This window comes from Pseudogymnoascus verrucosus (genome assembly GCF_001662655.1).
Source record: "Pseudogymnoascus verrucosus strain UAMH 10579 unplaced genomic scaffold scaffold_48, whole genome shotgun sequence".
NCBI lineage: Eukaryota > Fungi > Ascomycota > Leotiomycetes > Thelebolales > Thelebolaceae > Pseudogymnoascus > Pseudogymnoascus verrucosus.
The window spans coordinates 45,181-71,089 of NW_017263699.1; the positions used below are offsets into that span (position 1 = coordinate 45,181).

A 25,909-nucleotide genomic window follows, 5' to 3' on the forward strand; every position below is an offset into this window, starting at 1 on the left:
GCAAATCATGCCACGTAAAGAAACCAGCTGCAATAAAGTCATCAAAATATTGTGAGATTGACAACGAGCGCAGGACATCTGTGAGACTTTCCATAGATGACATAGTTTGAATGTTCGATCTCTAAATCTTCACTAAACTTGGATGTATTTGCTGTTGGATGCGATAAGGAATTTTCATCAAACGCATCTCTGACTGTTGGGATGGGATATGCATCATCAAGGGTTATTGCGTTCGAACTATACGCAGGCCATCATATTATGGTCAGGCCTTTTCAGGGGCAATTGGAGACAACACCTTCAATCGAGTCGAGACACGCCGAATCGCGAGCTTGCTATTGCTCGGATCCACAGCCTGCTCACAATCTCTGTCACCCTATCATATGCGCCTGATGCCTGACCACTCCAGTTCCCGCCTCTCATCCTCTGGCGTGATCCTCAGCCTCATATCTCGCTCCTGGCCCAAGCTATCTCTATTATTCTATCTGCAAGAGCACTACTATTAGACATAAGTATCCTTTAGCTATATAAATGCAACCCTAAGACTTTCTAGATAGAATAGATAAGTTCTCTACTAGTTCTAGCTATGTAGCTAGGCTTATTATAATTAAAGTAAAGGCGTTCCTTAAGCTGTTGCTCCTTATTTAGGTTATAGGGTTAGTTGCCTTATTTAAAGGTAGCGTTAAGTTCTATTAGCTAAGGCTAATAGTTCTTTTACTTAGGCTTCTTCTAGATCTAGGTAGGTTTTTACCTACCTTTCTTAAGTCTATACTTATAATAACAGTTATTAATTAACATAGTAGTAAGGATTAGTTTCTCTAAATCTTCTAGGTAGGTGCCTTAAGTAATCTTATCCTTAATAGAGTCCTTTAAACTATTATAGTACCTTACTTATAAGGCGTTATTATTCTAGTTAGTTTATCCTATATACTACTAGAATTCTATAGTATAGGATGTAACTAATCCTATATGTTAGATCTTTAGTAGGTGTTGTTCTACTATTCTCTTAGCGTCTAAGTTACTAAACACTTTAGTAATTTAGGCCTTAAATCCCTTCTAGGTCTTAAAGATTTCTCTAGTAGTAACTAACATATTAGTATAGAGTTGTCCCTTAGGTCCTTTCTTTTCTAAGTACTTATTAATAAAGAAGTTAATCTAGCTAAAGGCTACTCCTTTTAAGAGGGTAATAGCCTATAAGACTTAATTGGCTTCTCTTAATAACATAAAGGAGTTAAACCTAATGTATAAGTTATACTTAAGGAGAAAAGCCTTAAGCTTATGTTATTTACTACTATAGGGTTTAGGCATCTAAACTTTAATAACTTATTTACTTATAGTTAAGGTTACTACTATAGCTATTATAGCTAAGGGGGTAGTTAGCTCTAGGAACTTACTCTTTCTAATAGAAGATATGTTACTTTATGTATAAGCTAGTACCTTATAAACGTAGTGCTTAAAGTATAACACTAGGTCTTAAACTATAAGACTTATAGAGGTTTTATTACATAGTTTACTTAATAGAGGAGGTAGAGGATTAGACATAAAGGCTTCTATAAAACATATTACTAGTATATAACAAATACTATATTAAGTTAAGTATAAAGCTCCTATTTAAGAACTATCTACCTACTTATATAGTAGCGTTATACTAAAGTAAATAGTTAGAATAGTAGACTCTCTAACTATTCTTATTATTCCTACTATTCTAAATTACATATATGTCCTATAAGAGGTACTATACTTATTATAGGTACTAATTCCTATAGGTAGAAGGGGCTATAATTTTTAGCATGAATAACACTTATATATAGATACTATGAACCTATAACTAAAGTAATCTAGAGCATCGCGAAAGACATACATGATGATGCAGAATTTGTCTTAGACATGAATTCTCCGCGCCTCAGGAGGTGACTACTTAGTAAAATAGGCGCTGAAAAGCCACCTTCCATCATGCAGCAACCTCGATGCCGGCTAGGAGTTTGCGCTCGACGTGCCACTATCATTATTATAATCAAAATATTTTCTCAGACACGGCAAAGCAGCCACTTACCATTTTCCACGGTGCGTTCCATGCGAAAAGTATTGGAATCGCCTCCTTATACGCATCATTCTGCACAGATTGCTCGAAACAATCCATACTTTCCCAACCCCTCGCAATAATAAAACACTTCGCCTTCTCATCTTCAATGTTTTCATGCTCTTGCTCTTCCAGAACCCAACCAGACGACAAGCCGAGATCTCCCTTCACACCCTTCTTGTAGATCTTGTCAAATCGCGCAAAGTCCTCTTCGATTCTCCTCTGGAACTCTGGCGTGACGCGAGATGCTGGGAAGTAGCTCTGTACGAATTCCACGACAGGAGCTGCAACAGGCCCGTCTGAGCCGAATGCCGGGCGGCTGAGGACGACGTGGAAAATGTCGTCTGGCTTGCCACAGGAATTGCACACACTATCTGTGAAGGAACTATATTCCAAAGTAGCTTCAAGGTTTGCGTAGTTTTGAATACCATCCCATTCTGATGTAATCTGAACGCTGCGCTTGTCCTGAACCTGTGTGCCAAGAGCGAAGTACTGGGGGATTTTTACTCCTTTGAGCGCAATGGCAGCATTCTGAATCGTATCGTTGATTGTTGTTCGTAGCGCGTGGGAATCGAGTGATGGTTTCGCATTATACTGTATGATCTCAATGAGAGCCATCTTGTATAATGATATTTCAGCTGTAGTGACTCCTTATAAAAGTTCGTGGTCGAAGAAGTGATAAGTCTTAGTCAGCTTGGGAAAGGAGAATAGCGGTAAATTTTTGGTTACATTGGAATGTTTATATAGTAGACAGTAGCCCCGAGATATTCATTAATTTATAACCTGCCTTCCTATAAAATACCAAAACTAACGTTGTTGCCCTCGCCCGAGAGATAAATCCAACCCCGAGCTCGGCGGACGAACTAGCTCTTCCGCTGAGCTCGGCCAATCAGGGTCCTCAGACGAACCAGCATTAACTCCTCCGCTTTATAAGCAACTGGTCGGTCGAATTCCATATGAACAAACGACTCAAGATGGAATCTCCGAACGCTTGATCTCCGATACATAATGAAAGCGTCGGAGAAACAATGTCATCCTGACGTTTACTCGGTAGCTTCGTTGATGCACCCGAGAACATGGATGCTGATGACCATGGGAGCCTCGAGTCTGAAGCTAAGCGACGGAGACTCCGGAAAGGAACCCACAGTTGCTGGGCATGCAAACGGAGGAAAGTCCGGTGCACTTTTGCATCGTCGACAGAGGCAACGTGCATAATTTGTCGCCGGCGAGGTACCAAGTGCATCAGTCAGGGGCTTCCTGAAGACCTCAGTCAAATAGAGGATACTTCTAGTCGTATTGTGCGCGTTGAAGCACTATTAAACCAGCTTGTCAAGGAAGTCGACCATAGCAGCGCCGCAAAAGAGCAATATGGGGCTCAATCAAGGTCTAAAGATCGCGGAGGACCTCAATCTGCAGGTTCCACGCCTGCAGTTTCTACGCCTGGTAGTAGGTCTGAACAAACGACGTTCATCCCTTTGCATCACGGACCTACGCAGGAAAGGTTCCAAAGGGGAAGCGAAAATGGAGATACAAGTGCATATCATTTAACGCCAGAATTTCACACACCATATACGCTCTCGCCTGCCAAAGTTGTCCCACCTAATGCAGGCAAATATGAGAAGTTCTCGCGAGCCCTTCTTGCAGGATTTCCCTCCCAAGAAGACCTTGATATCCTTGTCAAGGCGGGAAGCGGAATTACAGTGTTTTGCCACCAAGTCAACGTTAAACTACGCAGCCAACTGGTTCGCGAAGGACTTCAGGACGAGACTAAGATAATAGAGGTCCAGAACCTTCAAACCCATCCGGTCCTGTTAGCAAAACAAATGCTCATGTTTTCTTCAATGTTGCTGCATCTTCCGCCCAATGAGAATATACCCGGTTTATCTGAACACCATCGCGTCATCATGGAAAGGCTTGCAGATACAGCGATCAGTGAGGTGACTACCTGCGAAGAACTTTTAGGGACTATGGAGAGCCTGGAATGCATCGTACTTGAGGCATTCTACCACCTAAATTGCGGGAACATGCGGAGATCCTTGCTTGCATTTAGAAGGGCCGTGGTAGCTGGGCAATTTATGGGCATGAATCGCCCAAACAACCTTCCAGTGGAGTTTCTTGATCCCAGTACAAATATTGATCCACAAGTTATATGGTTCCGAATTGTCTATATGGACCGCTTTCTCTCTCTGATGCTCGGTCTCCCTCAAGGCCACAGTGATACCAGCATCAGTTCCGAAACAGCACTGGAGAGAGGCGAGCCAAGTGAGCGCTTGGAACGCCTCCACACCATGATCTTTTCAAGAATGCTTGAACACAACAATCTCGGCTTATCCCAGTCCGCAATCGAAATGACTCACGAAATCAACGCGGACTTACTAAAGGCTGCCGAAGGCATGCCGGCCAGGTTCTGGGGACCACCAAATTTTGCTGGTTTGGAGAAGGACTCACAAGAAGCGTTGTGGGAGAGTATGCGGGTCAAAGACCAGATTTTCCACTACACTATGCTAAACCAGCTTCATCTACCATTTTTATTGAGCTCTGGCGCCGAGCGCAAGAACGAATATGCCAAGATCACCTGCGTCAACTCCAGCCGTGAGATCTTAACGCAATTTGTTGCATTCCGTGCCTTCAATCGTATCTCGGCCTCCTGTCGTCTGGCTGATTTCCTTGCCCTGATAGCTGGCATGACTCTAATTATCGCGCATCTCTACAGCCATCGCGAGAAAGAGACAGATAATCTCTTGGCCCATCAGCGGTTAGGGGATCGTGCCACAATGGAGCAGGCGCTAGAGAGCATGGAAGAGAGTTCCAATATAAACGAAGACAAATTGGCGGCTAGCTGCGCGCGTTTACTACAACATTTGCTGCATATCGAGGCAGACGCAGCCCAGGGGCATAATTATAGTGTGAAAAAAGCCCAGTTGTCCGATGGCGGCCATGGGGATGGACCTAACGTGCTGCTTATCACCGTACCGTACTTTGGCACCATCAGGTTTACCCGCGATGGCATAAGAGTGGTGGAAGTAGCCAAGGTATCGGCTCGTCATATGCAAGAACATAGAGAGCATGTCACTATCGGGGGCATCGGGTCAGTCCAGGTTGCCAACCAGATACCAACAAATGATTATGGGCGGCTATCCGGTAATTCTCGGGAGTACCTTGTTGATTATGTGGACTCTGGCAGTCTTTCGTCTCCGTCGCAGGAGCGGGTGGCACAGCCGCCTGCTGGAGAGCTATACACTGACCTTGACGCTGCACAGGCTAATAGTGTCATTATCGGAGATGATTTCATGCAAGAGCAAGAGCTATACCCTGGTGTTGCCGCAGGACAGGCTGACTGGGTCTTCCAAGGTTTCGATACCACGTTTTTTGACAACTTAATGGGAGGGGAAAGTCTTCAGTTTGGTGACGGAGGCTTATCGTCCAACTAGGGCCAAGATTAGAGTAGTGATCTAGGTAGATCATAAGAGATATTGTCAGAGACAGAGGTGAGGGATAAGGCTTTATAAATAGTGCTACGATGCGGTGACATAAACTCCGACTTCTCGTATATCCTGCCCTCAAATCCCAAGGCCCAAGATCCCAAAATTAAAAAAAAATTAAGAAAAGCACCTGTGTATATAGACATACAAATGTGGGCACAGACTAAACAGTTGGGTGATGACGATCGGCCAACGGCGGTGATGACGAGAAGTGGAGTCCTACACCGGACCACCCAAGATCGAGTTCGAGTAGCCCAGTCTCACATAGTTGGCCTCCATTAGTATCCTTTCTTTGAGATTTTTCAGAGCTCAGGGGAGGGGGTAGATATTTGTCCACGAAGCGATGATAGGCGAGCAGGTAGGAAATGATTGGAGAGTGGAAGGGGAATACAATATACGGGAGTCTGCGTTATGACAGAGGGATCGGGATTCTCTATTCCTTGATATTTATAGAGGAGGTGAAAGTTTGGTAAGAAGAGGAAGCGAATATCACTTTGTTTACTCACTCGTTTGCTCACGTATGCAGCTACAATATAGACAGACACAGGCTCAGCAACTCAAATACCCGCAATCTCGAGGGGTTTCACTTAAATATGGACTTGGCGCGATCAGTGCAGGCTCAGCTGGTCTCAACTTGATTAGGATATGATTAGACACAGGCTGAGCTGTCTGTAGGCCACAGGCGGGGTGGGAGCTTAACCTGTCTTATGGGTTCGAGATATATTTCAGAAGTTCGGGAAATATCGCCCTAAAGACCTCGCCGATGGATTCAATAATACTGCCAAATTCTTTGGGGTTCATTAAATATTCATAAAACTATCGATTGACAATGAGCTTTCTCTTCCATCTAGGGCCGCAGGGCAATCCCTGCGCTATCATGCAATAGGGTGAGACACCAGCGACCCGATCCGAAAGTGGATTCCGGAAGATCTTATAAACAGCAGCTGAAACAATAATGATGAGAGATTATTGAGACAAAGGCGGTTCATTTGTCTCGGGGTTCTTGATTCACTTGTAGACAATAATGTGTGGCTATACTACAGTAAAATTGAAGGGTATAAATAATATCGTAATATCCTAATATATCCTTATTCATCTGCAGCAAACTTCTACCCACCTTCGAAAACGTTATTTACCAACACAAAAATGCAATTTTCCAAGCTTCTCCCGCTTGCCGCCCTTTTTTCATTGGCAATCGCTCGTGATTCTGCTGATGTTAGGGCTGCTGACGCATCTACCAGCATCGCGAAAGAACGTGGTGGAGATTTTGACCTGGAAGGTTGGGAAGATTTAATCACTGTTCGGCATTTCGGTCTCTCGAACTCTCTTGCGGCCTTCAAGAATGACATTGTTGCTACATCGTGATGGCTAATCTACTCATCACTCAAAATGCAGATCTTTTGATGAGTAATTTGGGGTGAGCACGGGTGAGAGAGCGGTGATGATGGGGGCAGAGTGGCGAGAGTCAGAGGAGGGGCGGAGGCTACAAGGGGGCTTGGGAGGTGGGAACTTGGAGTATGGACTGGTGAGTGCGTGCCCATATTCCAATTGATCAGCTGGAAGCTCAATCCCGTTGCTGTGTTGCCATTGCTACAGTTGCTCGGAGTGGTACAGATGAGGATATGGCTAGCTATATATGTGCATTGTGGTTGGATGGATGAGCAGGGGATTACTGTGCGAGAGGCTGGGTTGAGATGGAGGAGGTCTAGAGCCCCCCCCCCCGGAAGCCCGTGATAGAATGAGGATATAATTAAGCACCCGCTCAGGCAACGCCCATATCCCCAGATCCTATGGAAGGAGGAAGCACAACGCACTTCAACCCATAGTCAGCCCAAACGAAGGTAATGACCGTCGCTATCCCATCGTCACTGAACCAAATCAGATCAGATTAGGGAATTAGGTACATGTTGCGACTTTCTCGTATAAATATTACCCTGCTCGGATGATGCGCAAAGGAAAACTAAGGAATCCAGTGATAGGTTCCGGACCTTTCAACATCGGTGTGGGTACCAGAATATGGTAGTATGAGCGGTACGGTGGGCGGCTCGAGCGAGGGGGAGTGTATGGATAATGACAGAGACGGCCCTGCTGATGGAGTGGGAGTGACGGTGGCGACAAGAGCAATGGTGGTAACAAGCATGCAGTGGTGGGGAGATAACGGAGGAGTGCAAGCCGGATGTATGGTAGGGAGAGTGGCTGGGAGGGTGTGTGGGCTGGATTAACCGGACTCTAATCCGACCCCTGTTGCTCCGTTGTTGTTGTTGTTTATTTGGCATTGGAGTGTTGTAGGTGAGGGGTGCTGTGTTATATATGTGCATTGAGGTGGTTGGGGAGGCCAGCCGGGGAGAGTCGGTGTGGGGGACAAAGTAAGGAAGGGAGCACAGAAACTCAAGGGCTCAGCTCATGAGATAGAAACTGTGTGGTTGCAACAGAAAGGGAAAGATGGTTGATGCAATAGATACAAGGAGCGACTTTGTAATACCAGAAGAATAGTAAGTACGTTCTCATTCCAACCAAAACCATAAACCCACCCCATGGGCGGTAAACTCGCTACCCTGCCCTCCACCCAACCAAACACTATATAAACGGCAAGTGCACTGGGCAATAACAGATAAACCAAGAAACTATTATTCTACTCGGCGACCTAGTGGTCTTCCTGGTACGAGGCTGTATGCCTGGACTGGGTTTTGCTGCACTTTCAGAATGCATCGCTGCTCGAGCTACTAGGGGGGGGTGGGGGTTGTGGAAGCGATGGCAAGAGAAGAATCAATGGTGCCTGCGAGCAGTTTTTTCTTGCTTCTATTGCTTTTGCTTTTACTGCTGATGTTACGAGTTAAGGGGCACAGGTGAGAAGTGGGGATAAACTTGTGTCAGGTTTGATGGTATAGGGGATTTTGGGGATAGGGGTATAATAGGGGTAGCTAGCAATTAATGCAAAATCTAGTAACTAACCTTAATGAAATCAAAAGCAAATGCTCTAGAATTTTTACTTTGCTAAAATTTACCTAGTTTTCACTCTTAATGATATCCATAAAGATGAAAAGTCGGCATTTCTGGAGCTCTGTAAAGGAATACGGCGGCGCGGATTATATCGCCAATGTCAAGGCATTTGCCAGACCACTCTCCGCAAAAACCATACAGAATTGCAGGGATGTCGCAAAAGTAATCGTTCCGAAGCACATCAGCTATCCGGCTTTCAGAGCGAAAATGAGATCGAAGAACGAGAACCAGCGCGTTGCCTACTTCGGAAACCTTGCTACACCGAGTATGAAGCATTTCATTTTCCGACATCATTTCAAGGCGCTGAATTTCGCCTACATATTCCACAAGGCCTCAAGGCCAGTACGGTTGAAGGAGACGACCAGACAGAATCTCCGCCTTCGCATCGACTTTATAACCGCTACAATGTTATACACGACGTACGCCCATCGCCTTCAGGTAGAAGCCTGCAAACCCAGATGTTAAGAAAGAAGAAATTCCCGGAGCCAACGACACCGTCCTTCTCGCATATAAGTTATGCACCAACCGTGGGCCCCTTACTCACCTCCCAAAAGACCTCAGGCTGTTGCCTGTAACCAGAGAGATCTTATCGAAGAAGAATCTTACGACACCAAAGAATGATGAGGCGGAAGCCTTCCCCGAACTTGACGACAAATTTAACTGGAAGATGGCCTTTGATGCATAATATGGTATGGTCTTCAACTTTACTATCGAAATGTCTTCAAAAACCAATTTAATTATAAAGTTGAAGACGTTGCAATGCCCGCCTGTGGCACCCGATGTGCATGGGTGCAGCGCTAATGGAGTCGGGTCAAGCAGGATTCGAACTTATGAGATCGCCTTCAACGCCACTCAGCTATCTCACTGGTCTTTCAAGGTAAGTTCTTCATGTTTACTATATGATCATTCGCAAATAGTTCTCAAGCTGATATCTGTTTGTCAAGTTGATGGATCGTTTGTGTTTCTGTGTGCGCTTCCTGATGGAACGGCGCCTTCAGCTCCCCATGCGTAGAGCTCTGATGCACGCTGCTCCCATGCACACAGCTCTGATTCTGATGTATCTCCCCGCTATCCATTCGAGGTAAATTCATTAAATTTACCATCAGAATCATTTGTAAATCGTTCTTAAACTGATTTGTTTGTAAAGTTAAATATATGCGGCAACATGCACGCGCCAGGATTATTTGCAAACGGGTTTTTTTTGTGTCTCAGGATGGATGGTATAGAATGAGACAGGATGGAGGTAGGCATGGACAGGTACATAGTTGACAATCGAGATCAGAATTAAAGTGTTTCTCCCATCGCTATATTCGCCACCTTCACTTCCACCCCAACCGAACAGGATATAAAAGGCAGCTATACTCGGTAGAAATAACTGAACCAATAAACTATCATCGTAATTAGAGACCAGGTGGTCATCATGGTGCGAGGCCTTATGTCTGGAGTGGGCGTCGCTGCGCTGTACTGAACGCGTCACTCGAGCTACTGGCGGACATTTTGTGTGAAAGCGGTGGCAGGAAAGGCTTCATTGGTGGGTGCAGGCGGTGACATGTCAAACATGCTTGTTGGACTTGTGCCAATACGTAAATCCGGGTTCTTGATGACGGCAGTATCTGTTGGGAAATTCACATCGTCAGTGGTGCCCACGAAGGTAAAAAGCTGGCATGTCTGGAGCTCTATGGGAATATACCGGTACGGATTTTTCGTCGCGGGGGGAGTGAGGTCCATGTATGAAGTGACCGAAGTATTAGATGGGGCTGTACATTAAATCGAGGTGGCAAAATTCTTATGGGATGGCTGAGCTGGGAAGCGATATAGCATTTGGCGGATGTTTTACGGTTTGTAGATATTACCAACTTACAAAAAAATGACTGATTCAACCATGCTCTGCTGGATTTGCTGGTGGAGGATGAGATTTGAGAGTATTAGACCCAGTTCTGTTGCATTGGCGGTTAACTGTGATAGAGGGAGAGTACCGCCGGTGACGAGACTTCCTGGTGGTGAGAGGGGGCCGTGGTGACGAGAAGGGGACGCCAGCAATAACTGAGCAGTACGAAGATGACCTGTGAGATGTTGACTTGCAAATCCATATTCATTAAATCATCCTTGCAACACCCATGTAGAAGTAGTCGAGTTAGGATTCTTTTATCATAAAACAAGTCGCAGTCATGTAGGAGGACCCCCGACCAATTCGATTTTCGGCTCTCGAAAGTCGGCATGAAAACAAGGAGATATTGTGGATATATGAGGATCTCTATGTGCTTGAGGCTCGGATATTGTTGGGTTTCGATGAAGGATTCAGGTTTGGGGTAGACGAAACAATTATGGCGGCGTGGAGCAGATGGTGAAAAAGAAAGGAGTCAATCTAGACTGTTCACTGTTCCTCTCTCAACTATATGTACTGGCATGTAATTACTCTTTTTAACTTGTACATTAAACCGAGTGCGTCGTCTCTGGTTTACGACCAAAGACCACATAACTAAATAATAGTCAGTATGGAATGAATCCTGTATAGAATGCCACACTTACAAATGATAATAACTGTGAATTGATTTGTCTTTGGTGGCCTTCCTTACCTCCATAAGAAACATCAAGACTTCTTCTCGGGTCCATTTTAGTGCTCTAGTAAAGAGCATCAAGCTCAGACTTTCCAAGCCCTCATCCATGTTTACCATTTCGAACAGTCCTACATTCTTGAGCCTCTTATCTTTAGGCCAGGGCCCAACAGGAAGCTTTAAGATGTGCTCCTCAACATCAACAAACCCAGCATCAATCATCAAGCGTTTTAGATTCCTGGGAGAGGTTGCAGAAGTCCCAAAAATTTCTGCAGCCTCAAAGAACGTTGTGCCCCATTTGGCAATTGCGCAATCTTCTTTTAAAGAACCATCGTCGCTGAGAAATAGGGGGTGTTTCTCATGCCACTCGACCCACCCGCCTGGCTTCACGTGGCTGTTCCGGATCATATTAGCTCATGTAAATCTGAACTAGTATGGCGCATAAGCACCTACCGGAATGCCTGTCCAACAAGACGCTCCCAGTTCCGGATAGCGCAGACGAAGTTGCGATTGTGAATGAAATCAAAAGAGTTGGGTTCGTACAACCAATCCTGTTCCGCATCATCAATTTCGAAGGAACAATTTGGTCCTACCCTATGCATGGTTAGTAATACGGCATATAGAGGTTCTCCGCGGCTGAAGTCTCACCAATCTGGTTGTATAGCGCTGACGTCTGTGCCGATTACCTTGACAACATTAGTCTATTTCTAATGATATAACGTGCATTGATCTATACCTCCGCGGAGGGGTACAGGTCCGCCACCTCAAGAGCCCATATTCCTTCATAAAGGGGTTAGCATAACACATTCTGCAGTTACGGTATATATGCTGTGTTACCTGTCCCAGTACCCAGGTCGAGTATTCTCTGCGGGGATGGCCCAATCGGACTCCAAAACAGCTTGCCGTTGAGCAACATAGTTTGCATGGTATGCTGCATGTCTAATCTCTCAAGCTCACGTTCGTCATTGGGAAAAGCGTATTCTTGCCATAGTCAGAGGATCGGTGATTCTCGAGAAATGGATATTTATTGATACATACGGGATTCCCCATACGAATGATATCTTCGGCCATTTTCGAATATGCCTCTAGTAACGCTTGACGCAATAGAGGTCATAAAGCTTGAGCGTCTAAATTAAAGCGCAACGAGCGAGTTAGCACTAGTCATACAGAGTATATCGTACCACGGCAGAGAGTATCATTTACGTTGATTCCGCATACGCCGAATCGTTCTCCTCAGACTTAATAGGAGCAAAAAGGTCAGCATGGTCCCGAAAAAGGGCATTGGATGAAGAGGGGCCATCCTTCCGTCCTACGTACATCGACTTCAAGCTCTGTGTGGTCCTGTCCAGGATGTGGGGCGGCCAGCTGCGGGGCCGAGGGTTCCTGGTCCGTCGACTCCATGGCTGAGGGACTCTGGTAGCACCACAACTTGATGCGGGAAGAGAATGAGTAAATAGAGCAGCAAGAAATATCTCGACACACTCGTCTAGAATATTAGGGATATTTCTAGTTATATATGTGCACAAAATGAGGTATTAGTGTGTAGTTTGCGATGATGATGACATGCACACGTATCTGTCAAGTGGGTCTCGGGGAGCCGGCTCAACGTCCCGTGCCGCAAGACGTTGAAGTATCCCCAGGCAGGGGGGTTTCGGTATTTACCGCAGTATGATACTATGTATGACCTCTTTACCGCTCTACCCCTCCTTTGTTGTCGGTTTGTAAGTCAGTAAACCGATTTTAAAGAGTTGAGGAAATCCCCAGAACAATGTCTGAAGATATACCCTTTCGAGTGCTCGTGATTGGAGCTGGTGAGTCCGCTTAAGTGACATGTCAGTTTGTGGTGACAAGAGATTTGACACCAGGAGCAGGTATTACTGGCCTGCTTATTGCCCAGGGTCTAAAGAAGGTATCATACAACCAGATACTCGGGTCCCAACTGCATATGTAGTTGCTAATACTCATCACTAGGAAGGCATTGCATGTACCGTCTTCGAGTCCGAGCCTTCTGCGTCGCATTATAGAGCAGCGGAATGGGGGATGTCGATTCAGTGGGGGATCCCATTACTACAACAATGTCTTCCCGAAGCCCTTTTCGATCGTCTTCAGTCTGTCGCAACTGATCCGTACTTCACCCCGCCTGACCCAGGACTTCTGCCAACTCTAAATGGGAAAACTGGCGAGTTACTTAAGGACGTACCGCTGTTGCGGATGTTCCGTGTATCTAGAAGGAGGTTCAGAAGCCTCTGCGCAGAAGGTATATCAGTTGAAGTACGCGCCGTGTCTCGTCAAACAAGTGCCTGTGAAGCATGTACTGACCCTAGCCGCAATATAGTACGATAAGACTTTGAAAGACGTTGTTTATGACGATGATAAAAACACTGTTACAGCCATTTTTGCGGATTCTTCGCGAGCAGTTGGTTCGTTGCTTGTAGGCGCAGATGGCGCCCATTCAGCCGTCCGAACCTGTATTTTTGGACCGGAAAAGGGGCGTGCATCCAGTGTGCCATATTCAGCAGTGAACATATGCGTCAAGTATAACGATGCTGAGAAAGCACGCTTCGTGCGCCAGCTCCATCCAATAATGGCCATGGGAATCCATCCTGATGGGCATTGGCTGTGGATATCTAGTGCGTTCTGTCCTAGACTCTTCCAGCATTGCAAAGTTTGACAATCTTGGCAGTCCAGAGCGTCCCTGATCCCAACGACCCAGCCACTTGGAGCTTTCAACTACAGACAACATCGCACAAGGGCAAAGATGATGTTATGTCGCTCGAAAACCTAAAGAAAAAGGCAGCGACTTTTGCAGAACCATTCCGCTCTGCAAATCTCTGGATTCCAGAAGGAACACCAATACATGAGAATAAAATCTCCTACTGGATGCCTATCCCTTGGGATGATCGTAACGGCAGGATCACCCTGGCTGGAGATGCCGCACATCCGATGACATTTCGTACGTTTCTCCTACTATCTATCATGTGCTTGTGCTTGTTCTTATTCCTGTTTACTTTCTATTATAAATTTCCTTCGACTGGAGTGCTTGTTACATCTTTGAGTTCTGGTATATCTAGTAAAAATAAAGAGATGTAGAGGGGGCACTGACTTGAGTTATACAGAACGCGGTCAAGGTATGAATCACGGTATCGCCGATGCCGCCAGCCTTGTCACAAAGTTGAAGTCCGCTCTGGACGGCCATTCCAGCGTCAAAGATGCCGTCAAGGCATACAATACTGAAATGATTGAACGTGCCGGTGACGAGGTGGCTACCTCGAAAGAAAACACTGAAATGCTTCATGACTGGTCTAGGATGATGGATTCGCCAATTATGCAGAAAGGGGGTCATCCCAGATCACAGCAGCCACCTGCTGTCGTAAAGCGCTAAGCCAAATGCATGCTTCATGGGTTGGGCTTGGGTGAGTCGCAAGACGACTGGCTTCGGCAATCTTGGTCTTTCCCATCACCCTGCTTTGAGTCTGGACCAGGGTTGGGGAGGATCCCGGGAGGGACAGAGTTCCTGGGACTGTTGCGCGGTTAGATATATAGAATATGAGGGGTAAATTATTATATCCACTGATATACATGGGAGCTTCGTGTTTAAGTCAATATGGCATTCGTCATATACTCGAATAAAGTGTCTTGATTGGATATCCATAAACTGCTCTATTCACCAGGACTGCAAGTGAAGTTTCATATGCAGACATTTGCTGTCTGGGATAAACTCACTTCGGATGATTGCAATATCACTGTCGCCTTTGGCTCCGGCGGCATGCTAGGGGCTCGAAATTTCAACTTTTCGCTGGCGACAAGCATTGAGACTCGTTCGGTGGTGAGAATGGTCGGCAGTGAGAATGGTCGGCAGTGAGAATGGTTGGCAGTGAGAAAAACCAGGCAGTGGGAGCATTGCAACGGCGGCAGGGCAAGGTGTGTCTGGGCTGTGTGTCGGTGCTACTTCCATCTTTTACCTTTTACACTATTACCTTTATCATCATCTTCAACCCCAGAGCCTGTGAAGCAGTCCCACACTACGCATTAGATACACCCGAGAGATTTCGTTGTGAGAGATGCTGGATAACATTTATACATAGGCATTCCTCCCAATCGTCTCTCTATCTGTCGCTAGTGGCTATTGTATCATACACTGTTTCTCCGTAAACGCCAAGCTATACCATATATTCCCCAATAACTTTCTTCTCATCTCAACCTCTCTGTCTTTTCGAGCCTTATCCTGGGCCTACATCGTACATTTTACACAGCTGGTATCGTACATCCCCCGCCACATCGCACCTAAGAAAATCTCAACAACCCCGACAGACGATTTTTGATCCGTCCGAACATCCCGCGGCTCGGCGCAGCATCAATCTCCTCGATGATATCGTTATAGTGGTCCGGGTTGCTCGCTGGACGCATGAGTAGGTTCTTGCGGGGTTGGTACTGCGATTGTTAGCTATTTCTCTACCACACACCAGGCCTTGCGCTGCTTCTTCGTTCTACTGCGGGCGCGATAACTTACTCTCAATGCATAGCGGTTGTCGAGGAGACTGTATAACGCGTTCGCGTTCTCGAGCTCGGCTCTCTCGTTGATAGTTGGCGCCGGGGCGCCGATTGCGGAGGAGGCGGGGACGAAGGTCTTCTTTGCACGCGCGAGGAGGATATCTTGGAGCTGGCAGTCTGGGCGGAGACGGTCTTTGGGCCAGAGGGAGACGGCGCGAACGAGGTGTTTGTAGGCGACCTGAGAGAGTTAGCTGGATTGAATGAAGAAGGCCGGAAGATAGAGCGTACCGATTTAGACATTGTTGCGGCTGAATGAGAGACAGCTGGTTGTGATCGCTGCACCGTCAAGGAGGGATTCGGAGACGAGGCTGATGGGATTGAATCTCGAGGCGTCAGAAATATCGATGTGGTCCAGCCAATCAGCGTCGTCGGAACGGAATATTGTTCGGTGGCGAGACTCCGACTCCGTCAGCCCGAGCATGCCTGGACTGACACCCGCCGACCCATTATGACACCAGTGCCACTCCACTAGCCGCAGCAAGCCTTACGACGCTCATCCGCCTTCTGGAACCAACACCAACCGGCGGACGACGACCCCAGTTATCTAAACCACCTCCTACCTTTTTCTTTGATCCTGATGGCATAGCCGTTTGCCTGTTTCCGAATTCTCCATTTGTCTTCACTGTCCTTTGATACAACTTTCATTTTTCGTTCTTTTATATATACTTAGGTTGATAGCGAGGAGAGAGAGTGCTGGGGCAAATGAGTTCCTCACGATATGAGCGGGTACGTCAGGACCCTCTTCATGGTCTCGACCATGCGGATACCCTTCACCTCACAGTTCATTCACGATGTCGCCGCTGCAGTCATGACACTCTACTAACGAGACCTCAACCACAGGTAGCCGCAGCAGACGACGATTACCTCCCTACACCGACAACCCCCAACTCGCCACCCCCCTCCTTCCGCTCCCACGACTCATCTCCCAACCGCACCCGATCCTCCAGCCACCCCGCCCTCGCAGACCAGAACCTCGCCGATGCCTTTGATGCCGATGGCTCAGATAGCGACGATGATAATGACGGTGACGACCGGCAGCGGCTGATGCGGGGGACCCCGACGGATTCGTCATCAGCACATGAAACACCAGGAGAAAGCGAATCCGATGCGCCACCCAGGACAGACGGTGCGATACAACTCGCTGATACGAGGGCGGCACATACACCGGTTTTTGCGCCCACGATTCAGGGGAGGGTTTATGGCGGTGGAAGCGGCAGTGATGGTGTCTTTGCGAATCTGAGCGCCAAGCCCGAGAGAGGCGAGAAGGTGGAGGAACACCCTCCTGTACGTCCACATCCTTTACCAGTCCGAAAACCGATATACTAACAGAGACTAGACATACGAACAGGCCGCCGCAGATGCAGCGCCCCCATACTGGGAAACGACGATTGTCGCCCCCGGATCATACGACCCGAACGAAGTGTACATCGACGGCCTCGCAGTTGGCTCCTTCTTCTCCTTCGCCTGGAACGGCATGATCAGCATGTCCTTCCAGCTCGTCGGTTTCCTCCTCACCTACCTCCTCCACACCACCCACGCCGCCAAGAACGGCTCCCGCGCCGGCCTCGGCGTCACCCTCATCCAGTACGGGTTCTACATGAAGGGTGCCGATGACGGGGACTCAGCGGTACCAGGAGACTCCTCTGGCAACGCGCCGCAGAATCCGGATAACCATGATTTCGAGGCTGGAGAGGGCGGGCTGAATGGCTATGACTGGGCGGCGTATATTCTGATGGTGGTGGGTTGGTTCATTCTCATAAGGGCTATTAGCGACTTTTTACGGGCGAGGAGGCATGAGCAGCTGGTCCTGCAGAGCCCGGATAGGGGGCTTGGGACGGCGGTGGTGGCGGAGGGCGAGGCCCCTGCTACGGCTGTTTAAAGGCGTTCTTTTGTTTTACTGGTGTGAGGCTATGGGGTTGGTGGGATAGGGGGGTAATTGTTCATAGATACCATGCCTTAACTGTGATTATTTATTTTGTGTTCAATAGCTTGTGACTTGCTGTGGAATTGTTGCTTTGGGGGGTGAGGGTGCATGGGAGTGGTGATAATTTGAAGAGTATAGCACAGTTAAGCATTGTTCACGTTACTAACAAAACATCTATAAAAGGACGTCCGGTGATGAAGACCTGTCCTTCCAAGCCAAGGCGAGGGCCTAATACTCACCATGGAAGGCTTCAGAGAATGAGTTTGTTGCTGATAATGTTACGTGAATAGTTCCTACTTCGTCGACTGGGGGGCTTCTCGCATCTTTCTCGCCGTGAAGATAAATCTATGCTGTCACCGTGCCACTCTCACCACTGATAGGTTCTTCATGTCGCCCACCTGTCACCCACCTGTCACCCCCAGTCGCAGCCGTAGGCGACTTACCCAGCTGAGTCCTACAATGCCGGATGGGGGAGGACATGAGGCGTCTAGCCTGGATGGTTGAATTGTCCCAGCGAGCAGAGACTTCATGCACCGTGGCATTTTCGAACTGGCGAGAAGGGCAGCATCTTGAGTACTCAACTTGGCAGAATAGAAAAGCGCACTTGGTTTAGATGACAGGAACTTGACGCAGAGTGGGCAGGCGGATTGCTCTATGGTGAGCTTGTCGAGGGGGAAAGGGTCATTATATACTAAATTACTATCAATGCCAATAATGTTGTCTCGCGGCCTCATAGATTTTGAGACTGCGCATTAAGTTATCCAAGCATAACTAAAAATGAAGTTTATATCAAGTGATATTGTGATATTTTCATTTAAACTGTGTCTGGTTCCCTTCCAGCGGGTTTTGGTTTCTGTGTCCAACAGCTGCCATGAAATTAAATTATCGGATTTGGCAAGGGCTACGCCACAGTTTCAAAAAATAGAACTCTTTGTTCCAAATATTCCGCTGTGAGAGTACAAGTTTCTTTGTTCTTGCGTGAGAGTATTCCGGTGTTGGGGTTTCCAAGGGATGATCCAAAATAAAATCGAACAATGGCCCCTGCCGCATATTCGCCTATCGCCGTCGACGAGAACGGTCAATGCTTTCCAGTTCACAACAACACACCTTGTCCTCAGAACCCCTCACAATACTCTTTTTGTGCGCTGGGCCATTGGTCCCCGAGGCTCTTGGATCTTTGTTGGGCGTTCTTTATTCTTGCATATTTGGCTATTATAATTGTGTCCCCCCGAGTATAGCAACTGGAAGTTGCGCATTCATTCTCCAGTGACCCTGCCGGGTGCCAGCAGATCTTCCCTGGTTATTCTCGGAGCTCAGCGACAAACGAATGTGTAGAGAATAGAGGACTTCACTTTTACTTTTGCTTTTATTATATGAAATATTTGACGAAATTTACAAACCGTGTGTTATAAGTACACTACAATCTCACCTACGGAAACTGGAATACATGAGTTCCACAAGGCTCAGGAAAGTGGTTCGCCTATAAATGTGTTTCAACCCACAATGCCCCCATGGATAACTGGCAAGTAAACTTACAGCAGACCAAATTGTCCGGCTATAAGCCGCAGATATATATACTAACATGAAATTGCCTACAGAAGACGACGATGAGGATGGCGAACACGGCCATATCACCCCACAATTGTCGTTTACACCGCCTTCTCCTGGTGGATCTGACGACTCGGAGCAGGATGATGATCCAAGCCCATCACCGGAGTCTCCTGTGGAAATGTCAGACTCCTTCCTCGAGGATGACTCTCTCGTTGAGCTAATTGACACCGCTCTTGATTTACAACCGAAACCACAAAAGAAGGTCCTCCGCCACCTGCGGCAATCTGAATTCATATACCCGTTATCACGTTATCAAGGCAATGCACCACCGCTTCCCTTGTCCAAGGAGTGGCAAGTGGTGAAGGAATTCCAGGAGTTGGTAAAACAAGAGAATTCGACTGGGCTTAATGCTTCCTATGGCGATGACAAATTCCTCCAGATCGAACTGTCTCAGTTCTTTATCTATCTGCCAGGAACGAATGGCCACCACGCCTACGAGATGACTGGTCTACAGGACCTGATGACTCGAACAGGGAACCCATCGTACTGTTTTGATGGCATATTGAGTGTCGGAGGACAGAAGAGATATGTGCAGGGCGTTCCGTTCAAGCTTGTTTCGGTTGCTGGGTATGGGATAGAATTCGACGAGGTCGAACATGTATGGATCAAGTCATGCGCAAACTCAAGATCGAATGTCTACTACCGACTGAAGGACCCTCACCCACACTATAAGAGATACCATGATGGGTACCTGTGGCTGGCCAATCTATCGAAGCACTTTGTCGACTACGCTCTGGAGGTTGCCGAATCGGGTGGTAAAGTGTCTATCCACAACTTCAGACACGATTTTGCAGATTGGATGGACAAGGAACACGACGAGTCGGTCTCATTCCAGGAGTGGTTAAAAAAACATAGTGGTCGAGATTTCCGGTCGGCGCTCACGTCCAATATTGATTTCGTCGCCAAAGACGCCATTGGAACATATATGTTGGACGACTTGGACATATGGGCTGAAGTAAAATACAAGACAGCCATTCCGTTTCATCAGCCGAAGGAAACTATGACAGTCGTCACCCCGTATGTGTATGACTGCTTCGAGCATATGAAATTCGCCAGCCATCTGAAGAAGGTCCATCCATCCACTCAAAGCCAGATTCGCCGCGAGTCTCAGGGAAATGCGCTGCATCTCACCTTGGATGCAGAGTTCACCGAAGAGAACCTTGACTTGCAAGCTCAGACAAGCATCACTCCGACTGCCAAGTCTCTCAGAGTGAAAAGGTCATTACAACAGTTCTGTTCGAGGCCATTCAGCATTAGATCTATTTCTGTTGGCGATGTCCTCGGAGTGAAGACAGATGGAGTTGGTAGTAGCTGGAAAGACGAGGAAAGCCAGTGGAAAGAACCAGATGAGTGCTGGTATGTTTACGTCCAAGGGGTTCACACCACCCAGAGCGGAAACCGGTCATTCCATGTTCTTTGGCTATACAGACCAGCCGATACAGCCTGTGCGCTGATGAAGTACCCACACGACGACGAGCTCTTTCTTTCGGATAATTGCAGCTGCAGCACTTCTCGGATATCGGAGGACGAAGTTCTCTGCAAGGTCTCTGTCGCCTGGAATGGTAGTCCAGGCCAAACCGAAGCAGACTTCTTTATTCGGCAAACCTATCAGGGCGACAACTCGTTTGTTACATTTAAGGAAGAGCACAAACAATGCGAGCATTTGGCCGTCGATGTTACCACCCCCATAGAAAAACTCGCAGAGCAGTACACAATTGGCGACACTGTCCTTGTTAATCCCAAAGGATGCTTCAAGTCAAACTTCGGCCTGGAGCCATGTGAGATTGTAGGGTTTGTGCAAGGGAGAATAAGTTTTGTTAGAGTCCGGAGGCTGCTACGGCGCCACGAGATCGAAGATGACACGCTTGCAAGACCAAACGAACTGGTATATAGTAACGATATGGCCAGCATTGACGCCAACGAAGTTGATCGTAGGTGCTTTGTGCGCTTTTACAACCAGAGCCAGGTCATAAATAAAGAGGTCCCTGCCCCTTACTGCCGTGACGGCACTGGCGATATGTTCTATATCGCAACCCGTCTAGTGAGGCTAGATGATAAAAACCACCTGAGAGAGATTGATTCAACCAGCCGGCCACAATCACTAATCCAAGGTTTCGATCCTACACAGCCTCCACCATTCCGACGCCTGCGTGGTCTGGATATGTTCTGTGGCGGAGGGAATTTTGCCAGAGGTCTTGAAGAGGGGGGTGCGATTAAGTTCACCCATGCAGTCGATATGGCGCCAAACGCGATTGCCACCTATTATGCCAACGCCGAAGATCCAAAGACAACCCAATTCTTTTGTGGCTCTGTTGACGACATGCTTATTAAAGCCTTGAGTGGTAACGCAGAAGGAGCACCAGAGATACCATTGCCGGGGGACGTCGATTTCATCGCAGCAGGTAGTCCTTGTGTTGGATATTCAATCCTCAACCCAAACAAAGACTCGCCTCAGGGCCTAAAAAACCAATCCCTCATTGCTGATGTGGCGTCGATGATTGATTTTTACCGACCCAAATACGCATTGTTGGAGAATGTTCTAACAATGGCGCAGAAAGGCAAAGGAAGAAGTCGTGATTCTCTGTCTCAGCTCATTTGCTGTATTGTTGGTATGGGGTATCAACTCCAGGTCTACGTTTTGGACGCATGGAGCTTTGGGAGTCCGCAGGGTAGAAGCCGTCTTTTCGTCTCTGTTGCAGCCCCTGGATTTAAGCTGCCACCACGTCCTGAATGTTCTCATTCTCATCCAAACGGCACGAGTGATCGTGGTTTAGGGACGATGGCGAATGGAAAGGCATTTGGCGAAAGATTGTTCGTGGAGACTCCATTTAAGTTTGTTTCTGCTGCTGAAGCTACCGAGCACTTACCAGACATTGGTGATGGTCACCCAGGCCACTGCTCCCAGTATCCAGACCATCGCCCATCGAGAAGCCCGAGAGAAACGCTGAGACAACACATGAACATCATTCCCTTCAGCCCCCCTGGTATGAACTTTATCAAAACATGGAAGAATCGACATATCACCGGTATGACCCAGCACGACTACGAAAATTTCAATACCGTAACGAAGAAAGGGAAACAGCGGCATAGTGCAATGGACTTTTCGAGGGCCTACGGACGCATAGTTCCCACCTCTCTGTTTTCAACTATTGTCACCAGCTGCTCGCCCGAGAATGCCCGCTCTGGCCGTGTCCTCCACTGGAGCCAGCCACGCCTGCTTACAACCGAGGAGGCGAAAATAGCACAGGGGTTCGTGCAGGGGGACGCCTTGACCGGAACTCGTGGCGAGCAGTATAAAATTACTGGCAATAGTGTTGCGCGTACTGTTGCGCTGGCTCAGGGTCTCTCTTATAGAGAGGTCTGGCTTAAAAATTGTCCTGAAGAAGATGATACGGGCGAACTCCCTGTTGCTGAACAGATCCAGAAGCAAATCTTTGCTGACATGATGATATATGATGACCGAGCCGGGTTGACAGTCATGCCTGACCCACACTCTTCCTCCGGGTCTGAAGATCGGTACTGTCAGGCGTTAGACAAACTTAAGCTCACCTCTCCTGCGAAAACAGACGAGGACAGTTCATCACGGACCAGTTCAACGTCCGGGGTCTCACAGAACCCACGCACGCCGTCCAAGAAGTCAAGCAAGGCCACCATGCGCGGCCCTGGCAACCTCTTAACTCCCCAAACTACTCACAAGCGCCACATTATCCAAGACGACACCCCAATCAGCCCAACAACTCCACCCCCCTCCCTACCAAAATCCCGCTTTCCGCCCACCGTCGCTGCGCGTCTCGGCGTAGACGTTGCAGCTGTACGTGCTGAGCACGCGATGGAACAGGCCGCAAAGCGGAAGGCTGAGCAAGTTGCAGATGCGTCACGATTTTCGATATGGAAGGCCATAGAAGAAGCGTTTGGGACTGAAGAGGAGACTTCGCGGGCGGGGAATGTATCGAAGGCTAAGCGCACGCCGTTACCAGTGAGAGCGCCGGCGAGGGCTGCGGTGGCGGATGAAAGTAAGCCGTTGTCAGCGAGAAGAAGATGGAAAATCGCTTTTTTGAAGAATCGTATGGCATCGACTGGGGAGGGTATAAGACGCCCGGATGAAGGTTTCAATTTGTGGCCTACTCCACGGGCTACAAGAAGTGGAAATATACGGGGGCAGATGCAAAGTACGGCTAGGAGCACTTTCCAACCAGCAAAAGCGCCAGATGGCGCCTCTGAGGATCAGACGTCTAAGAAGAGGAAGACAACCGCTGGTGATTCTGATTTGGCGAGCACGGCTCAAACTAGAATACAGACTGCAAAGACACCAGACGTCACATCTGATGAACAGAGACCTAAAAGGAGGAAGACGACCGGCGGCAATATCTCTACTCCAAGAACCCAACCAAGTGCAGCACACGCACCAAGACCAAGACAGCCGAGGGCAAAAACTCAGTTCGTCATTGACCTAACAGGGGACAGTGACGTAGAGAGGAGGGGGAACCGGCAGAGGCAGGTGTACGTCCCGGTTGACAACTCGATGTTTGGGGCTTATGAGATGACGTACAATTCGTCGATGGTGGGGATGCGAGACCCGGCGGTTGTGGTGGATGGTGTGAATGGACCGTTTGCTTATTGAGAGTTGTGAGTATGGGGTGTTTTTGGGGAATTATGTGCGGCGGTGGATATACCAAGGAAGGGAGGAGGATGGGGCGTCTGGTTAGGAATTAAATATACTCTGAGAGACACTATCGTCACGAGTCCATCTCTTACGCTCCTACACGTCTATTCCCCTGTCTAAAAATCTAGATATACACCCATCACGCCGCCTCCACCGCTCCCTCCCCCCCGGCCCCCTTCCAAAACCCCCTCACAGCCTCCCTACAATGCTCCTCCAAATCAACTCCCCAAATCCACCTAACCCTCCCATCCAACGCCTCCCTCAACTTCTCCAGATCCCCACCCACCCCTTCCCCCCTCATATCCAGAATCTTCCCCTGCGCCCTGCTCTCCCTAACCACCGCCTGCGTCCTCGGCACGCGCACGGCGTCGTAGGCGCGGAAGGCCCGCTGGATGTCAGAAGGGCCGTCGCAGAGGGGGAGGAGGCTAGAGAGCACGAGCGCGTCTTCGAGGGCCATGCCGGCACCGGCGCCGAAGTGGGGGGTTGATGCGTGCGCGGCGTCGCCGAGGAGGGCGAGGTGCTGGTTGTGGTAGGTGGTGGTGGGGGGGTGTTCGTAGAGGGCCCAGACGTCTGGGGATTTGAGGAGCTGGGGGGGGGGTTAGCTTCTGTATTGATATGGGGATAGGGGAAAGGAGAGGTAGGAATCGGGGGGGTTATACCTTTATAATCCCACTAGGCGCAGCGCCCCAACCTGCGAAATCCTTCTCCATAGCCTCCTTCTGATCCTGCTTCACCCACGGCCCATCCCACTCCTTCTCGGCCCCATGAAAAGCGACGATATTCATAATATTCCCCTTCGCCACCGGAAACGTAAGGATATGTCCATTGTCCCCAAGATACATCTGTCTATTCCTCGCCTTCTCCTCTCCCAGTTCCGCAACCGCCTCATCCATAGGAATCAACCCACGGTATGCATACGCGCCCGTAAACCGCGGTTGCAGCGCCGCATCATCGCCTACGACGAAGGCGCGACAGGCGCTGCGGATCCCATCTGCCCCTATCACTGCGTCGGCGCGCGCGTCCGTGCCGTCTGCGAAGAGGATCCGCACCTGCTCACCGGCGGGCTGCTCGATGGAGACTACGCGCTTACTCATCTCCGCCACGCCCTCGGGCAGGAACTTAACCAGCTCCTCCAAGAAATGCGCGCGGTGCACTGTACTCTGCGTCTCCTCGCTATCCATCAGCACCTCAATGATCCTCTTCCCCTCCTCCGGCCCAGCGCCGACATTGAAATCGAACCAAGTCCTCGACTTGGACGCCCAGCCATTAAAAGTCGCGCGCGTGCGGTAGCGCTCCCACAGCTGGGGGGAGATGAGTTGGATTGCCTTGTGGCTGTTTGCACCGAAGCCGACGCCGGCGCCGATTTCGCCGAAGGCGGAGGCGGATTCATAGATTGTGAATGTGATGTGGGGGGAGGAGAGGAGGCCGATGGCGAGGGCGAGGCCGCCGAGGCCGCCGCCGCAGATGGCGAGGTGGATGGGCTTTGGGGGGGGAGGCATGGCTGGAGGGTGTTGGAGAGAGGTGAGAGGAGGTGGAGAGATGGGAGGAGGGGAAGAGGGGGATAAGGGGGGGAGCTTGGGATGGAGTGAACCCCTCCCCCGCAGTGTGGGATCTGTTCTCACAGCACCTGCAACCCCCACTACTTCACGTGTGTGTCCCTTGCTTGATGCAACCCCAAATATCCCGCCTTCAGTGGCCGGCCCTCTGCCCTAGCTGTACAGAGTTGGTAATCAGCCCCCCAGCCCCAGGAGCGCCTCTAATTCCAATCCACTCCCACATCCGCTCCCACTCCCAGCACCAGCCGTTGTCACCCAATTCACCCGCCGCCCTCCCATGTCATTGGTTTCAGCCCAGCACCACTATCAGACAGGCACTCAAGCCACCTCTATACGAAGTACGAGACCCGACCCCTGAACCGGATTCACAGGGCTACTTGCCGCAGACCAGCGTTCACAGTCAGTCTCCACCACCGCCCCATCAATCCACCCCCCGATCGATCATCCTCCCACTCCCCCATTCCCCCACGGAAGCCAACCCCCTCCCGCG

At 48.8% G+C, this 25,909-nt stretch overlaps 9 protein-coding genes across 9 annotated transcripts; 5 read left to right on the forward strand and 4 right to left on the reverse strand.

Annotated features, from left to right (window-relative positions):
* Positions 1 to 1,891: 1,891 nt before the first annotated feature.
* VE01_08651 (uncharacterized protein) lies at positions 1,892 to 2,760 on the reverse strand. Its single transcript, XM_018278072.2, has 2 exons — positions 2,051 to 2,760; positions 1,892 to 1,996 (listed from the first exon to the last, which is right to left on the reverse strand). Exons 1-2 carry the CDS (start codon positions 2,693 to 2,695, stop codon positions 1,949 to 1,951), a joined length of 693 nt encoding a protein of 230 aa, XP_018127185.1. The 5' UTR covers positions 2,696 to 2,760; the 3' UTR covers positions 1,892 to 1,948.
* A 290-nt stretch (positions 2,761 to 3,050) lies between these two features.
* VE01_08652 (uncharacterized protein) lies at positions 3,051 to 5,602 on the forward strand. The gene has a single exon (XM_018278073.2). The coding sequence runs from the start codon at positions 3,154 to 3,156 to the stop codon at positions 5,506 to 5,508; it is 2,355 nt and encodes a 784-aa protein (XP_018127188.1). The 5' UTR covers positions 3,051 to 3,153; the 3' UTR covers positions 5,509 to 5,602.
* Positions 5,603 to 8,595: 2,993 nt separating this feature from the next.
* VE01_08653 (uncharacterized protein) lies at positions 8,596 to 9,244 on the forward strand (the record flags this gene model as incomplete). Its single annotated transcript, XM_018278074.1, has 2 exons — positions 8,596 to 8,978; positions 9,121 to 9,244. 2 exons carry the CDS (start codon positions 8,596 to 8,598, stop codon positions 9,242 to 9,244), a joined length of 507 nt encoding a protein of 168 aa, XP_018127186.1.
* Positions 9,245 to 10,461: 1,217 nt separating this feature from the next.
* On the reverse strand, positions 10,462 to 12,710 carry VE01_08654 (uncharacterized protein). The gene is made up of 9 exons (XM_018278075.2): positions 12,432 to 12,710; positions 12,318 to 12,352; positions 12,153 to 12,241; positions 11,952 to 12,095; positions 11,851 to 11,894; positions 11,763 to 11,800; positions 11,568 to 11,708; positions 11,089 to 11,508; positions 10,462 to 11,038 (listed from the first exon to the last, which is right to left on the reverse strand). Exons 1-9 carry the CDS (start codon positions 12,513 to 12,515, stop codon positions 10,993 to 10,995), a joined length of 1,041 nt encoding a protein of 346 aa, XP_018127189.1. The 5' UTR covers positions 12,516 to 12,710; the 3' UTR covers positions 10,462 to 10,992.
* A 77-nt stretch (positions 12,711 to 12,787) lies between these two features.
* On the forward strand, positions 12,788 to 14,784 carry VE01_08655 (uncharacterized protein). Its single transcript, XM_018278076.2, has 6 exons — positions 12,788 to 12,925; positions 12,986 to 13,023; positions 13,086 to 13,385; positions 13,450 to 13,744; positions 13,798 to 14,067; positions 14,231 to 14,784. The coding sequence occupies exons 1-6, from the start codon at positions 12,883 to 12,885 to the stop codon at positions 14,494 to 14,496; spliced, it is 1,212 nt and encodes a 403-aa protein (XP_018127190.1). The 5' UTR covers positions 12,788 to 12,882; the 3' UTR covers positions 14,497 to 14,784.
* A 381-nt stretch (positions 14,785 to 15,165) lies between these two features.
* VE01_08656 (uncharacterized protein) lies at positions 15,166 to 16,056 on the reverse strand. The gene is made up of 3 exons (XM_018278077.2): positions 15,894 to 16,056; positions 15,625 to 15,843; positions 15,166 to 15,545 (listed from the first exon to the last, which is right to left on the reverse strand). The coding sequence occupies exons 1-3, from the start codon at positions 15,903 to 15,905 to the stop codon at positions 15,399 to 15,401; spliced, it is 378 nt and encodes a 125-aa protein (XP_018127191.1). The 5' UTR covers positions 15,906 to 16,056; the 3' UTR covers positions 15,166 to 15,398.
* Positions 16,057 to 16,079: 23 nt separating this feature from the next.
* On the forward strand, positions 16,080 to 17,647 carry VE01_08657 (uncharacterized protein). Its single transcript, XM_059463990.1, has 3 exons — positions 16,080 to 16,391; positions 16,506 to 16,949; positions 17,002 to 17,647. Exons 1-3 carry the CDS (start codon positions 16,368 to 16,370, stop codon positions 17,542 to 17,544), a joined length of 1,011 nt encoding a protein of 336 aa, XP_059319420.1. The 5' UTR covers positions 16,080 to 16,367; the 3' UTR covers positions 17,545 to 17,647.
* Positions 17,648 to 18,699: 1,052 nt separating this feature from the next.
* On the forward strand, positions 18,700 to 23,878 carry DIM-2 (DNA methyltransferase Dim-2). The gene is made up of 2 exons (XM_059463991.1): positions 18,700 to 19,111; positions 19,188 to 23,878. The coding sequence occupies exons 1-2, from the start codon at positions 19,093 to 19,095 to the stop codon at positions 23,819 to 23,821; spliced, it is 4,653 nt and encodes a 1,550-aa protein (XP_059319427.1). The 5' UTR covers positions 18,700 to 19,092; the 3' UTR covers positions 23,822 to 23,878.
* Positions 23,879 to 24,002: 124 nt separating this feature from the next.
* Positions 24,003 to 25,847, reverse strand: VE01_08659 (uncharacterized protein; the record flags this gene model as incomplete). Its single annotated transcript, XM_018278080.2, has 2 exons — positions 24,523 to 25,847; positions 24,003 to 24,449 (listed from the first exon to the last, which is right to left on the reverse strand). The coding sequence occupies exons 1-2, from the start codon at positions 25,360 to 25,362 to the stop codon at positions 24,003 to 24,005; spliced, it is 1,287 nt and encodes a 428-aa protein (XP_018127244.1). The 5' UTR covers positions 25,363 to 25,847.
* Between the last annotated feature and the right edge of the window lie 62 nt (positions 25,848 to 25,909).